General features: G+C 40.5%; 1 protein-coding gene across 2 annotated transcripts in view; it reads right to left on the bottom strand.

Annotated features, from left to right (window-relative positions):
- The window catches only part of cerkl (ceramide kinase-like), a 39,949-nt gene extending 23,711 nt beyond the window's left edge, over nucleotides 1–16,238 (bottom strand). Inside the window, exons 1-3 of one of the 2 annotated variants that reach the window (XM_042426256.1) lie at nucleotides 15,226–16,238; nucleotides 13,935–14,044; nucleotides 7,216–7,446 (exon numbers count right to left, since the gene is read on the bottom strand). In XM_042426256.1, coding sequence (XP_042282190.1) covers nucleotides 7,216–7,446; nucleotides 13,935–14,044; nucleotides 15,226–15,356 — 472 coding nt within the window. In that variant the 5' untranslated portion in view covers nucleotides 15,357–16,238. Of the gene's footprint in view, nucleotides 1–7,215; nucleotides 7,447–13,934; nucleotides 14,045–15,041; nucleotides 15,202–15,225 lie in introns of those variants that run through there. The other variant, XM_042426257.1, reaches the window with a different exon arrangement.
- Between the last annotated feature and the right edge of the window lie 276 nt (nucleotides 16,239–16,514).

Below are 16,514 nucleotides of genomic sequence, written 5' to 3'. Positions count from 1 at the left end.
AAGCTGTCATTTTGACCTTATGACACCTTACCGTACCACTTGACTGAACGCTTCCACCAATTTCACTGTGTCAGTGTGAACCCAAACTAACAGCTCTGAAAGCACCCAGAAAACTGATGTTGGATTGACAAGACAATTGATTTGGGAGGAGTCACGGTGGCACCTGGTGGACTGGGCGAGCTAAGTCTGGCGAGCATCGTTGCCTCCACCGGCCTGTCAGTCTGTTGTACCGTTTAACAACTGCAGTCAATCCATCCCACCGTCTGACTGCGTGCACGGAAACAGACTCTATACAGCATCTCTGTTCGCCTTTTGTCACTCGGACTGCCATTCACTCACTGCACAGCATTGTGCAGCTGCTTCACACAGCAAACAGCACAGAATAACACTCTGGAAACAGGAAGTGTCTGCTCTCCGCCATTGTGCAGCTGAATGTTCAGACCTGAAGGTTAAGAAGTGGCGGTGGTGGCGGCAGCAGCAGGACTGCCCGCTCCGCGCCGCAACGATTCGCACAACAATACACTTTTCACACTGACCTCTGGCTGGAAAATAGGCTTAATGTCCACACAGCAGCAGAGCGACCGACTTTGGTTACCTTCCACACACACACACACACACAGCCTCCACTGCCGCGGTGTGTAAAGTCACAAAAGCCGTCAGTTTGATGTGCAGTGTGACCATGCAAGCTGACACACGACCTGCGAACTATTCACATGTGTATGTGTGTGTGTGTGTGTGCGTGTGAGGCCAAAGGCAGATACTTAAAGAAGTTGTGACTTTGCTGCAGGGCCTCATGGGTAATCTGGTTTGATGGACAGACAGACCGACAGACAGACAGGTGACCAGCGATAACGTGTCAGACTGATGCCATGGTGACGGGACGATGGTAGCGTGTGTGTGTGACCTTTGACCTTCCCATTAATGAATAGCTTGTAATGTCTCTGTTGGATTTAACTCGCACACACACACACAATGCAAGTGTGTGTGTGCGGGTTAAATCCTTACTATTGTGTGTTAAGTGTCAGCCAGGCACCACCCACTCCAGTGCACCAAGGAAACCAGCGTCTGGGAACTTCAGTCTGCAACAACATCCAGAACTTTATTAAACGGGTCCTGTCAGGAAGTGGCTGTTTTGCTAAGTTACAAGTTGCCTGAGTTCATGCAACTTTACCTTCTTTACAGGAAACATGTTAAAGTCAAATTGAAATTAAGATTAATTTTTGCTAAGAAATCAGCAGTCTTTTATACTTATTTGGTACAAGTTTTATTTGATTATCATTAGTTTTCTCCAGGAGATGTGAATTGTTGGTTCTGACTGACAATGTCAGTACTGTAGTGTGATTAATGTAATATCTGTGTGGGCGGGCATAGTCTCATTTTACTGTGGGCAGTAAAATAGTCTGACAGTTAACCATACTATTAATAATAAGGCAGCTAATCAGCTTTGTCATCAACGTTGTTAGCCGGTCACATTTGAGCACTCCTTACATGACTCCATGTCATAATTCAAATCACAGGTTAACATACAGTGGGCCCTATTTTAACGATCTAAAGCGCACCGTCTGAAGCGCATGTTGCAAGTGCATTTAGGGTTTGTCCAAATACACTTGCTATTTTAACGGCGGAAAAATGGTCGATGCGCCAGGCGCATGATTCAAAGGGGTTGTCCATAGTCTCTTATTTAATCATGGGTGTGTTTTGGGCATAACATGCAATAAACCAATCACAGTGTCATCTCCCATTCCCTTTAAGAGCCAGGTGCGCTTGCACCTCAGCAGATTGCTATTATGATGGCACATTTGCCAAGTAGTAAGAAGGAACGCTTCTCTGCAGAGGAAACGGATCTGTTCGTATGCAAAGTGAAAGCACACGATCCATAATGAGCACACTGGCCCCTGCTGCTCCTGGACCCTCCCGTGGCCCCAGACCACCAGTTTAAGATCCTGTTCATTAATTTGTTACGAATATATTTTCGTTTGGTTTTTTAAAGGGTTTATTTTTTTAATTACATCTTTGGTTTCTCTAAAAATCATTTTGTTTAGTCATGGAGTAACAGGTCAAATCAGCAGGGGTTCACTTGTTGAAAGTATGGAAACCTGATCAATATACTCAGTATACAATACAATATACTATAAATGTTAAAGAATATTTGTTAAATATTGTTCATAAATTAAATCATTAATTTTAATCATGTAAAGAATCATCAACACAGTTGTCAGGACTTGATCAGCTCTCCAAGGTGCTGATCCTGCTGCTGGCAGCAGCTAGAAGCTGTGCAAATTTATGTGTTGTGTCATGTATTCAGTGTGCAGGATCTGTCGATGACTCAGCAGGTATATGACATAACCAAAAAGTAACGCCGAGTGGCAATCAGTGATAACATTAGAAAGTTAGGCTAGCTAGGTTCCACTTTCCACGGGGAAGGCTGGCTAACTAGCTGACTAGCCTGCAAATTGGAAGGCATACTGGCCTTGCCTGCTTGCTTCCACTTTCCTAGTGGAATACAAACTTACAGCATGATGGTTCCTCCTAAATGAAGTGTTCCAAAGGTAACCCAGAGGCCTGAAACTTAAGCCTCTTTCACACATAGTTCCCGGTAAATTGCTGGAATAACCTTTCAGCCATTGCTGGTGATTTTCACTATTCACATATGCAGCTACATTCAGGAAAATTTCCATCTCGCAAGGGACAGATGGGGCAAAGGACAGACCAGCAGGTGGTGGTGATGCAACACTTATGGATGCCAACCGTCAAAAAAGTCAACTCAAGAAAGGGGTGAAACTCACGAAACTAAGACAAACTTTCAAACAAGGCAGTCCTGATCAAATATGAATCAAAATTATGTTATGGTATTGTCTATTTCTCACCTAAAATGTTTCTAGAAACATATTTTAGTGTACTGTTTAGCCATCATATGAGAAAGTTTGTGACGCAGCCACCATGTTGAAAACAGACAAGCCAAAACCAAGCATTGCCCAACTCGCGGTACATCACCCACATGTCAAGTCTTGTGATTGGTTTGCTCACTCCACGTGAAAACATCTTTCTTCAAACGGACGTAACCCTTTACGTACTTGTCCCTACAATTGTACTGCTTTCATTCACAACACAGCCATACCAGCATTTTCCCTGAAATGTTACTAAGTCTTGAGGTAAGGTAATTGCCAGTATATCGATCCCTGCTCCCATTCACACATGACCCTATGCAGGGAATGTTCCTGAACATTTCAGGGATAGACTGCATATGTGAAAGGGGCTTTACGCAGTTTCCACAAATATGTCCAAAAACCATTGACTGTATATAAATATGGACGTCATGACAGCCCCCCAAAACATCTCAATTGCCCCCTGGTGGCTGGCTGCAGTATAGGTCATAAGACCCGCCCCCACCATGTTAGTGGATGGGACATGAGCCTAACTAAAAAATCAAAGTACACAACAAATAAATTATTCCCAAACATGGTTTCTGTCATTTAAGGTGGTTCTTATCTCACTGATGTTTGTCCAAATACTCATTTTTCTGATAAGTTTGTTTTTAATTAGTTATTTGATGGTATAAAAAGGGGGTCTGACATGATGATTGACAGCTGTGACATCCGCTCTCAAACCTCCAACAGGTGGTGGGACGGCTGAGGGGGCGTGTTCTGTGGGTTGTCATCCCGCCGCCCGACTCTACTAGGCAGACTCTGGCTTCAAATGATGTCACAAAAGCAAGATGGCAGCTGCCACAAAGGAGATATTTTGGCTTCACTTTTGCATCACGGTAGGAAGTGGAGACGCATCGTCCATATTTATATAGTCAATGCCAAAAACCAGAGAACAGAACTCCCTATGCACAGCCAGTATTTTCAATCAGGTACTGGTCAGTCGTAGGACCATCTTAGGTGAAGATCAAAATCAACCACCGCACACTGAAATGACTTTACTGAGATTTTATTAGGAGCGAATAATGCATTTAGTCTGTAGCTTCTTCAGGTTCGCTCAGCAAAAAGCTAATGCTTTTGTCCAAAAACAGTCTTATCTTCTTTTGATAACGGAAAATCATTAGCAATAGTTGCATATGTCCTTATACAAAAGTGACAAGAACTCAGTTCAACTTTAAACATGATGAAATCTACAGACAAGAACACTTACTTCATAGCAGACAGTATCACCATAAAAAAAGGCTTTATAGTGAATGTGTTAGCAAACAGCTGCATATTTAAACCTATTTATATTCATCCAGCAACATGGAGCAACATCAGCATTCATTTGGAGTCATGTTTGTGTCCCTCTATTTAATGTAAATCCAATATTCACTCAACTGAGAAAAATATCTGGCTCTACCACTATGTTCACCAGCTAGTCGCTAACTTTGTCTGCTGCTACTGGAAACAATCAATGAGAGTGATGAGAAGTTTGATGTCAACCTCATGTCTATGGTTTTCCAAGTTCCCAAACTGCAGTGATGTTGTGAGGTAACAGATCAGTCCGATCAGCTTCAGCATCCAATAAATAACTGATATCCAATAAGGGGGCATGTCGGCTGGTTAAAGACTTCCATGAAGGCTGCAGGACAGCCTTCAAGAGGGCAAACCGGAAGAACTTCTGGTTTAAGTGAGGATTGACGAGTGAGGAAATGACAAATAAGAGACTTGAGATGTAACCATTATTTCCCAACATCAGTGGTGGACCTCACTGATGTTCCTGTGGATCAAATGGGAGCAAATCCTTGCAGCCAGGTTCCAAAATCTGGTGGAAAGTCTGAAGCCAGAAGTGGAAGCCTGTCTCGCAGCTGATTAATGCCCATGGTGTTTTGATGACATGTTCAAAAATAACATACAGGTGTGATGTTTGGGTGTCCATACACTTTTGGCCATGTAGCGTATATTAGCTATAGTTTAAAGTCTCTGCAGATTGGTTTTCATTGTGAACTAAAGTGAACTAGACGTGTTGATGTAGACAGTACTTTAGCTAATCTCTCTCTCAGACAACCTGATTCAACTGCTGACAACACTTTACTGAGTATTTCTGAATGTGTGTGCCCGTGTGGTTGTGTATAATCTGTCTCTGTTCCGGGGGATTAGCAGATTAGCTCTCTTGTCTGATGTAACTGTGACTCACCTCATCAAACTGAGTGATGAATAGGCTGATATAAAACAATGAAATTCTAATCTGAGCAGCTAGTGCTGCATCTGTCTGACAACTAGTTAAGCCTCAGTCATGATAAATGTATACCTCATGTATTCAGGTTGGATGTTTTTTCTTATGTCAATGGAAGCCATCTATAGAGATACAGTAGACCAAGTTGACTTTGCTTTATATTTCATTATGCCTCTTATGGCAGCAGTGTGACTGTGTCTGTTAGGAGCAATGTTTCCTTTACCTCTTTCTGTCTGTAGAAAAATATTACTAATAAGTCCAGACTAGCTAGCTAGCCAATGCTAACTGGACTTATTGGTGGATATTAATCACTTGTACTAAACTCCTAGAAACAACTGCAGTAATTTGCTATTTTATTTCAGCTGATACAGCGTTACTGAAAATGACGGATTCAAAAAAATAGAACTGAGCTTCACAATATGACACTAAGAGCTCTGTAAGCATGCTAACATGGTCACACTGACAATGCTAACATGTTGATGTTTAGCAGGTTCACCATCTTAGTTTAGCGTGTTGGCATGCTAACATTAACTAACAAGGAATAAAGACAAACTATATCTGAGGCAGATGGGAAGATAATTACTTGTGCAAGCATTTAGTCATAAATCAAAGTATTAGATTATTAAACTAAAAATTGAACTTGATAATTGCGCTAGAGGAAAAGTCAGAGGATCACTAAAGTTACAGTTCATCCAGAGCTGGACATAAATGAACTAAATTTCATGGCAGTCCATCCAATAGTTGTTGAGAAATGTCACTCAAAACTGCAAAAGTTAACCTCATGGAGGCGCTAGAGGAAAAATCAGCGGATAACCAAAGTCATTAGGATTCATAATCTCGGGACCATGCATGTATGTCTCTGGTGCACCGACCGTCATTGCCATCCATACTGCTGGCATGCCTAAAAAACTACATCTTTGGGTTCTGCATCACCCTAATCTAGGACTAGTGGTCTATCGATCTATCTGATGGGCAGTTTAATGCAGACAGTGTCAGACCAGAATAATAGTATTACTCAAGAGGATGTGTGTGTGTGTATGTAATCATCTTACAATGTGACCCTAACAGAAGTACTGAGTCATGTTTCCATTGTAGCTCAGCTCTTATGTAACACAGACAAACTGTCACTCTTACTGTCAGCATGTCAGAGGTTTTTCTAAATAAGTCCATCAGATTCAGAGGCCCCATGTGGGACAGTACTGGCGCCAAGGAGTTGCCAATGGGGCCCATGTAGGATATCTGTGGTTTAAGGGTCAGTTCACCCAAATACAGAAACATGTAAAACTAATGTTACCAAATGACATTAATTAATACTATTAAGACAGATAGTCTGTGTCTGATTTGTCAAACTGAATATGCGCAGCAGTTTTTCTCGCACTGGCCCTGCCTGCGAGTTCCTGCTTGGTCCACAGACTTAACACTGGGTTAACGTCACGCTTTTCTAGGCTCTAGAAAAGTTTTATAAATATAAAACCTTCATGGATTCAATTATTATATTATAATATAATTATAATGAAAATCGTAATATAAAGAGTAATACTACACCTTATTTGCAGTTTAAGGTATCCTGTCAACAGTTTTATAGACATCTTTTTTATAATGGACGTCTATCTACTCCCTCCAGTCTCTCTTTTTTCCCCTCTCCTCTCTGTACATTAATGAAGTACATTCATAAAGCCCTGTGATACACGCTCAAGTTGACATTTTCAACTTGACAGACACATATTTGCGACACTTTACATTACCCGGGGCAAATTCACACCTACTCGTGTCTTTGCATTGACTTTATATGTAATCATGCCACATGGAAAATTCACTTTGCATTCTGTCTGAACACAGCTTTAAAAAATCAGATGTCTTTCATTAAATTTTAAAATAAATGATCATTTTATTAAACAGTGGTGCACAACTCTGGCCTGAAAAAATGGTTTTACCCAAGTTCTCAACAACCAATCAGACATAATGAAACTCACTTTTTGAAAATGGACTCAAGCTCAAAAATAAGCTCAAAAGTCCCAATTTCTTCTATTTAGCCTTCCCATCAGACTGCATGACTATCTGAGAGTGTGTTACCTGCGAGCAGCTCCTTCAGGGTGTTGTACCAGGTGTGTGTGTGTTCTGAAGAGGCGTTGTGGAGGTGCAGCGTGTCCTCCTCCAGCCTCCTCCCTCTCCTCTTGCAGCAGAACAGCGCCATGCCCAGCACAGCTCCCCCCGACTGCTGACCTGCCGCTCGCCGCCGCTTCACCTTCACAGCAAACACATCCTGCAGCAGCACCACATCTGGCTGAACCACGCATGCTTCCCCTGCAGAGAGAAGAAGAGCTCATCTCATCACCTGAACACATCACACCTGACTGTACAAATCATCCTTTATGAATTACTGCTTACTATTAGCGACAAGGCACCAATAATCTTGTGTAATAATAGTGTTGAGTTGATCATTTTGAAAGAAACGAGACAATAACGGAAAAAATGGTGACACTGATGGGAATGTCATTTGTTTTTCAGGTATTTGGTCATGATGAGAGACACTGTGGCACTAAATGAAAAGTCAGGGGATCACCAAAGTAATTATGCCTCAACCACTGGAAACCATGAATGTGTGTACAAAATTTCAATGTAAATCCATCCATGGTGGACCAACCGACCATGAGACCATCATCACCATTACTAGAGCCACGCTGCCATTGCTGCTAAAAGTGAGTGGCCTGAAGGGTGGTGCTGTGAAGTCTGGCCACACCACCTCTTGTTTCCTGTTAGGCTGGTTCTTGTGTTGGTGCTTGTTAGCAGTCTTACACAGAGTCAGGTGAGAAGGTTGACATCACTTTAATCTCTATTTGTCCAGCACAGAGATAGGTCAGGGACATGTTTAGCCTAGCTTAGCACAAAGACTGGAAGCAGGGGGAAACTGTTCTTTCATTGTTTTACCCACAAAGAGAACACAACTCTGACAAAAAAAAGTTAAGGTGGCTGAATGTTGATTGAGAGGGTTCATCTCTCTGAAGCAAATTTCACTGAAAGTGTTTTTTTTTTTTTTTAGAAATTTACTGAAACCAATGGCTGCAAGGAAGGAAATCAATGAAAACATTAAACCTGAAAGTGAAAAAATATTAAAATGTATCTTATTAACGAACAAGCTTTTCACCCATCTGTCCTGTAATCAGCTGGGTTTAGCTGACAGTAGAATTAAGACAGAGGTCAAACCTGGTGACCACACTATGAAGACAGGACTTTTGTGCTTAGAGTTATTGGTCAACAAATAGCTTCAATGCTAAATGCTGCTAAAACCAAAATCTCTTCTTTTATCACTTCTATTTAAACACTTGCTCAACAAACAAGATGTTCAAAAAAGATTCTCATTCAAAATGGCTCCAAAATCCAAAGTGAATTATTTCAAGTTCTACAAAGTAACCTGAATCTCTCACCTCAACTCACCATTAGCTGCACGGCAACAGAATCTGAAACTTTCTGAGTGGATGTTTCAGATGTTTCTTTCTTGTATCTTGTTAGCTAGCTTTGAACATTTCTATTTGCTTAATACAAATGATACAACATGTAAAGCAGACAGCGTTGGAGCTGTTGGAAGGTGTCTTGTTTTTCTGCTTTGATGGAACTAGGCAAGCAGTTTCCTTTGTTGCTTCCAATCATATACTAAATTAGGCTAAACACATCCTGGACCTTTCTCTGTGATGGACACAAAAAGATGAAACTGATATCCATCTTCTCATCTGCTCTGGGGATAATGCCATAGAAGTTCCTAAATGTCCCTTTGAATAATTCCTCCTCATACAGTTAACTTTGTTAGCTGCAACTATCAATGATGATTTCCCTAATATTGCACTGTTTCTTTAAAACTGCTGCTGTTCACTCATCAGTCCAACGTCTTAATTTATAATTTTGTGAATAACATATCTGCTCACTGATACCAGCGTAGTATTGCTGGTCCGTCTGTGTTCACATTACATAATATTATTAACTGCATTACTCACTAATCCATTGATCAGCAGAACATACAGTAGCACCTGTCAAGCAATCAGCGTAATCAGGGAGGAATTTTGAAATCTGATTGGTCCTTGTCAGATTAATCATCCAATCCTCTGAGGATAGTGTCAGCGGAACTCAGACTCAGAGTTACATAACAAACACACACAGACTTGATCCATAACATATTTGTTATTGACTGATTTGATACAGAGTGAGTTGTGCTGCCAGTCTGTCCCAGTGGCCGACCACGGTACTGCAACTTGTTGTCCCAAGTCACCAAGAAAGCATTTTTGTCATTGACCAATAAAAAGCCATCTGTAAAACTGTTGACAGGATGCCTGCAAACAAAGTCAGTTATTACTTTTTGTATTATGAATTTTTAATCCATGGAGATTCCAAATGTGTAAAACTTTCTCGAAGCTTAGTGAAGTTTGCTTGTACGCATGTAAACATTACACAGCACACCAGCTCAATCAACTCATTTTAAAGACAAGTGAAATGAAAAATACATTTTGCAAGTTCTAATTCTTGTGTCTCTGTGTTATTTGTTAATTGTTATCGCTTCTTATATACCAAATATATGTCACAGCCAATCAAATCTGAACAATCCAATCAAATTCCTCTTGAAATGACACCCCGTCCACATCTTCTGTTTCACACAGACACACATCACATTATGAAAGCTACAGACGCTCTAACTGTGACCAAAACCACTGACTCGTTCATAGACCCTCACTAGCTCACTCCATAATTATCAGTAATCAGTTGCACGACCATTGCTTTTTCATCTATAAAATGCAATAGAGCTGCAACTTATGATTATTTTCATGAACCAAACAGTAAATGTGCAGTAAAACCAAAACTAGGAGCTAAAATAGGCTAAAACACAAAAGTTGGATCCATTGTTTTCCTCTGGCATACATCATGTGTCAACACAATGTATTGCATTTTTGTATGAAATATGCTATAAAAAATAAAGCCTAATAATAATAATAATAACATTATTGTTATTATTATCTCATTAAAGCAAATTGAAATTGCAAAAATGAAACAAGAGAGACAGATTTTCCATCCACCCCAATGAAGGTGAGTCTGATCTAAGTTGGCAGAACCTACAGAGCTACTGCACAAACACACACACACACACACACACACAGATACACACACAGTATTGCCTGTCACAGGTAGCATGTTGGTTGGTTCCAGATGGAGATGAATTTCCAATCATGCCCCCACTGGCCCACTGTGCCAACACACACACACACACACACACACACACACACACACACACACACACACACACACACACACACACACACACACACACACACACACACAAACAGTATATATATTATGTTGGTATTATTAATATCACTGTGAGGACCTTGTACCGTATTCACTGTATGGAGGCAGCATCTTCTCCTTATTCTAAACGTAATACTAGAACCAGGTCTGAACCCTAAGATAAACAATTAAACATGTAGGGACGGCACCGCAACACAAACACACACTCAGTGGCAGTCCAGTCTCATGTGACCAGGCCATGTGGCTCACTGTGGGGAGTTATGGATCATCATTTAGAAACACACACACACACACACACACAAACACACGGGCTGCAGCGCTGCATCACTCCTCGTAGTCATAGATGACATTGATTGTGTAAACTGCTCTGTAGTAAATTGATTGTAAAGTGATCAGTTGTTGTTTCTTCACACTTCTTACTGGTCCTCAAACCTCCAGAGATACTTTACTGTCTGTAGGAATTTTTAGCTCTCCACCCAGAAAGAAGTAAAGCAGAGTGTCTCAGTTGCATTCTAATACTAAGGCTGAGCATGTTGCATGATGGTTTACTGTCTACAGTGGTGGCACTGAGAAAAGTTCAGTAAACTTGAAGATAATATGAATACAAAGTAAACTTGAGTTGTCGAGGTACATGGGACAGTTAGAAAAACACAAATTGTTGATGGTAGTGAAACAGCTCCTGGAAGATTTTGGAAAACAAAAGAAATATTAAATTTTTGCAGAAGCATGATTGTGTTCTTGTATTTGAGTTGAATTGTTACTGGCATTCCAAAGTCGCAGTTTAATCAAAACCCACATGTATTCCATTATCGTACAAAACAGTAAAGTACTTTGATTTCTTGTATACTTACTGCCAACTGGACTGGATATCATTTGAAATTATTGGTGCAACTATCAATTATTTTGTTATCAATTAATCTCTTGATTATTTTCTATTAACTGTTTATTTTTTAGTCTGTAAAATGCCAGAGAATTGATAAAATTCCCAGAGCCCTTCAAATTGCTTGTTTTGTCTGACCAAAGATATTCAATTTATAATGATCTGATCATTTTGTTTGGTAAATGCCTCAAACAATTAACTGATTATTGAAAATTCTGCTGATTGATTGATTTTAATACTACTGCAGGTACAATAACCAGAGTTTTGGTATACTGACTGACTGTCAGATCAGGTCTCACCTCCCTGGCATACAGACATACAGACAGACAGACAGGCTGCTGGGTGAGACAGGATGAATTCATGTGTAGAAATAAACAACAACAGCTGATCCATTTCTATAGAAATATCTAATCAACACACACACGCACACACACACACACACACACACACACACATCGTGCTGACAGGCTGACTGCGTGTGTGTGTGTTTGTGTGTGTGTTAATCTCCTCACACTGAGAGACTCTAATAACCCCCCACGGGCTGAACCAACTGCTCTCTACTACTGCCAACACACACATACACACACACACACACACACACACACACACACACACACACACACACACACACACACACACACACACACACACACACACACACATACAGTGCTGGCTTAATGACATTAGCTTGGATGAAATACAGCAAAACAGATTGGCTTCAACCACACTGTATTTACACCTTCATCCTGCTCCACTGACCAGTTCTGTCTGAATGGATTTCAACCAAAATCTAACACACAACACTGGATATTACCAAAATAATATCATCATAATCATCACAATAATATCATCATATCACATATCACTATACCAAAATATTACCACAATATGAAAAAAACTGTGTTAACCTACAGAAGATTTGTCACACTGTTCATTCCAAACTGGAGGAAGCTCCTTTTTTAGCTCCTTTAGTTTCATACTCTTCTCCTCTCGCAAAATAAAAACTAGCTGAGTTTCTGCTACTCCCAGTAATCACACAAGAAGGAATCTCTTTCTGACAGCTTCTGCTGTGATCAGAGCTGCAGGAAGTCAACATGGCTGAGAGACTGTATGAGAGATGCTGGTGGCCCTGCTCAGAGGAGAGGAGAGGGAGGAGAAAGACAAAAAAAAAAAAGATGATAATTCACAGATTCCTTAAATCCATTATTGTACGTTGGATGAAGAGAAAATAATAATAATAAATATAATGCAATGCACTGTGGGATTGTAAGCAGAAAAAAGTGGTGCACATGCCATGGACACCTCATTCCAGTGTGGGGATGTTTGAGGACACTTTACACAACATTTACACACTAAAACTGGTGGACAGTTTAATGCAAATAGTAAATATGGAGTGTTCTAACACAGCTCTTGAGTTCGTTGTTAAATAAGGAAAGCATTTGTATGCATTTCATTCATTCATTCATTCTTAAGAGGCAGGTGCATTCAGCAATTTTCTGGTACTTAGATCAAAACAAAATGTACAACTGCTCCAGAGACATCGTATGAGTCAAATACAGATACAGTAGTTACAAAAACAACTCATCTGACCTGAAATCATAATGCTTTCATCCACATGAATTTCAGGTTTAAATGGTTTAACCGAAATTAAGACAACTTCATGTGAAATTAATTCACAATTTCATCATCATCATCATCATGTCCATTTTACTGAGATTTTATTGGCGCATTTCAGCACAGCAGCTTCTGTATTTCAGTAGTAAACAGCTGCATCAGTTCTCTGTCCAGTATCATCCTGTGTTGCAGCTGACAGTCTAACATCACCTTCTGTCGGCTGTAATATTCTCTCCTCTAATATATCAGTCACATGACCTCCTTTCATATAGTCATGGAGTCATGTTTTTTTTGCATCTAACTTCATGTCAAAGCATTTCCTCTTTATTTCTGTCACAGTACAGTGCTGATCTGATGACATGTCGTCGGCAGTTTGATTTATATTTTCTAATTGTTTCAGCTCAACTAATACAACTACTGACACTGATAAATGTGTCTGCTCATTCTGACAGCAGGACTTAAAGCTCTACAACCTACAATTCTTGTTTTTACTCTTTGGTAACATTTTGTGTGAATGAAACTCACCCACAAATGCGGAACACTTAGTCTTATATGGCAGTTTTAGAGCAGTTGATGATGCTAACGATCAAATCTCACGAGTGTGCAGCTCCTCATGAACAGGTTCATTGATGGTGGTCAGTAAATTTCAGCAGATTTCTGTGGACTGTCACGGTGTTGGTATGATGTGTACAAGGTGAAAAATACAGTCTGAATTGTTGAGAGTACACAAACAGATCAAATCACCAAAACTGAAGTCACAAGGATCTAACACAAGCAACGCACAACCCCTCTGTGTGTGTGTGTGTGTGTGTGTGTGTGTGTGTGTGTGTGTGTGTGTGTGTGTGTGTGTGTGTGTGTCCAGATGTCATGTTTCAGGTGGTCTCAACATGACAGAACTTCTCCATTACAGCACCAGCTGCCTCGACAGAGACACAGTCTGTCCTCCTGTCTGTCTGACATCGGCGGGATAACCGATCACCATGACAATCCCGTCACCATGGTAACTGACCTGTGGGGGTCTCCGGTGTGATGGGGGTCCAGGTCATTCTGGTTCGGGTGAGCAGGACGTCATGACTCTTCTTCCCCACTTTGAAGATCCCGCGCAGCACAACACACTCGCTGACACAAACACACACACAGAGTTAAATATCAGCCAATCAGAGGTCTGAAACTGACATATTTATCAATGAAGCGACTGATAAATCAATCAGTAAGTCATGCTGATGTTATCATCGGTCTTTGATGTGTCACAAATGTCAAACTGTTTCACTTCTCTCACTGATTCTCTCTGATGTCAGTGAATCTGAATCAGACACAAAGTAAACAGGAGAGTCTGACACTAGAAGGAGATTTCTCTGTGCTCGCCTCAAACCTGAGTTAAAGATGTGTACCTATGAGCATCAAATCAGTGGACGAGTTGGTGTACTTGAGCTTCAATGATTAATGGCTTCGTTGCCAACTATTAAAATAATTACTGTTTTTATGTCATTGTCATTTTTTTAAGGGAAAAAACTCACAATTCTCTTTACTGCTCTATGACAGTAAACTGAATATCTTTGGGTTGTGGACAAAACAAGACGTTTAAAGATGTTTTTCACCATTTTCTGACATTTTATGGACCAAACAACTAATCAATTAATCAAGAAAATAATTGACAGATTAATCAGTGATAATAATTGTTAGTAGCAGCCCTCCCCTTGTTGTATTTTGCCATTGGTTCGATTTTTTTCTCACTGAAAAAAAAAATCATGCAAACTAAAACGCATCCCTAAACGCCATGTGAGAACATTCACTCCACTCATCGGTCAGATGTGTCAGGGGTGGAGCAAAGGTTTCATATGTCTCAAAACATGTCTGTAGGGGGGCTTTAATATATTTAATAAAAAATGCAATAATTTCTTCTCTTTATCTTCCTCGTGTTGTTCATCAGACATCAAAAATACAGCTGAGGTTCAAAGGTCATTCTAGCCCAGTCTGGACGTCTATTAATATGCAAATAATCAAATAAACTCTGTTACATTTATCTGAAGGTAACATTTTACACATTTATCATGAAATACATGTGGCTGTTGTCAGTTAAAATGCTTTAAAGTGTTAAAGAGCTCTGACAGCCAACCTGTTAGAGTCAGTCATGTGATCCTCTGACAGGACACGTCATTTTACTTTTACTGCAGGATATTTAACTTGAACTTAGTTGTTGTGATTTTGATAACATAACTGTTCTCTGCTCTGATTCAGTTTGTTATATGGACCAATCAGAGAGCTGGTTCTGTGTAGAACCTGCATGGAGCACACCTCACCTCTGCTCCTCTTCTTCCTCCTCCTCTTCCTCCTCCTTCTTCTTCTTCTTCTTCCCGCTCCGTTTTTCTTTCTTCTTCTTCTTCGTGCTCTCTCTCTGCTCTCCCTGCAGTTCCTCCTCGGGCTCCGACATGTTTACGGACTCAACCGACGAAAAAACAAACAAACAAACAAAGGCGGCGGTTACGAGTTTGTTCCTCTCTGGTAAACAAAGCAGCAGATGAACGTGTAGTAAGCTGATCACCGGCAGGTTACGGTGTATTTCCGGGGTGTCGTCGCTATGGAGACAGCTTTACCGGACTCTCAACTCGGGCACGCGGCGGATTCACCGGTGCGCGCTCCTGCGTATAGCCTCCATCCAAGCGGGAGCGCGCGCACAGTGAGTGGAGTCTTTTGATCAGTTTATGATCGATTAGAAGGTCATTATGATTGACTATGTCAGCTTCTGTTCTGCTGCTTGAATCAGCAGGTTGCCAGTTTGATCAGTATGTGACTGCTGCTGCTCTCTATGAGGTCATGATCATACATCCATACTCAGTGGTGGAAGAAGTAGGGTAGGATGGGGACGGTTGCAACACTTTTTGCATTTTTCTTAGTTATTCTGAGACTATTGCATTTGAAGAGAAGAAGTCAGGTGTTGCAACTGACCCCGTACCTGAGGACAGTTGCAATGGTCTCCAGGCACGGTTGCAACATACATTAAAATGCATTAAAAATGTCCTCCTTCATTTTTTTATTTTGTCATATTAATCTGAGTATTTTAACAATGTACTATATCACAGTTAATTTGTTTGTTTGGGTAAAGAGGTCTGCCCTATGTGTGGCTGTTGTTAATCTTACCATGTTAAGTGTTAATTCCCTTTCAGACACAATGTGACAACAGCACGACTGCACTCTGAAACCCATTATTTCCAGTGGCTTGTGCTGCACCACGATGGCTTTTCACTGCATCGAGCAAAGTGCAGGCACAACACTGCGAGCTCTCAACCGAAGTTCAACCAGGTATTAAGAATTAGACACTGTTGCAACCGTCCCTACCTTACCCTACTCAGATTCTTTACTTAAGTAAAAGTAGTAATACCACAATGTAAAAATACTCAATTACAAGTAAAAGTCCTGTGTTTAAAATTCTACTTAAGTAAAAGTACAGAAGTATTAGCAGTTAAATTTACTAAACTATTAAAAGTAAAAGTTCTGGGCCCTTGTGACCGATATATTCAATTCATTTAATAAAGTACTTTGTTAATACTGATGCATCAGTGTGTATATGCAGCATTTTACTGTTGTAGCT

The sequence above is a fragment of the Thunnus maccoyii genome, chromosome 11, assembly GCF_910596095.1.
Source record: "Thunnus maccoyii chromosome 11, fThuMac1.1, whole genome shotgun sequence".
NCBI classification, from domain to species: domain Eukaryota; kingdom Metazoa; phylum Chordata; class Actinopteri; order Scombriformes; family Scombridae; genus Thunnus; species Thunnus maccoyii.
The sequence above is the reverse complement of the archived record's forward strand: the minus strand, read 5'-3'. Positions and strand labels throughout refer to the sequence as shown.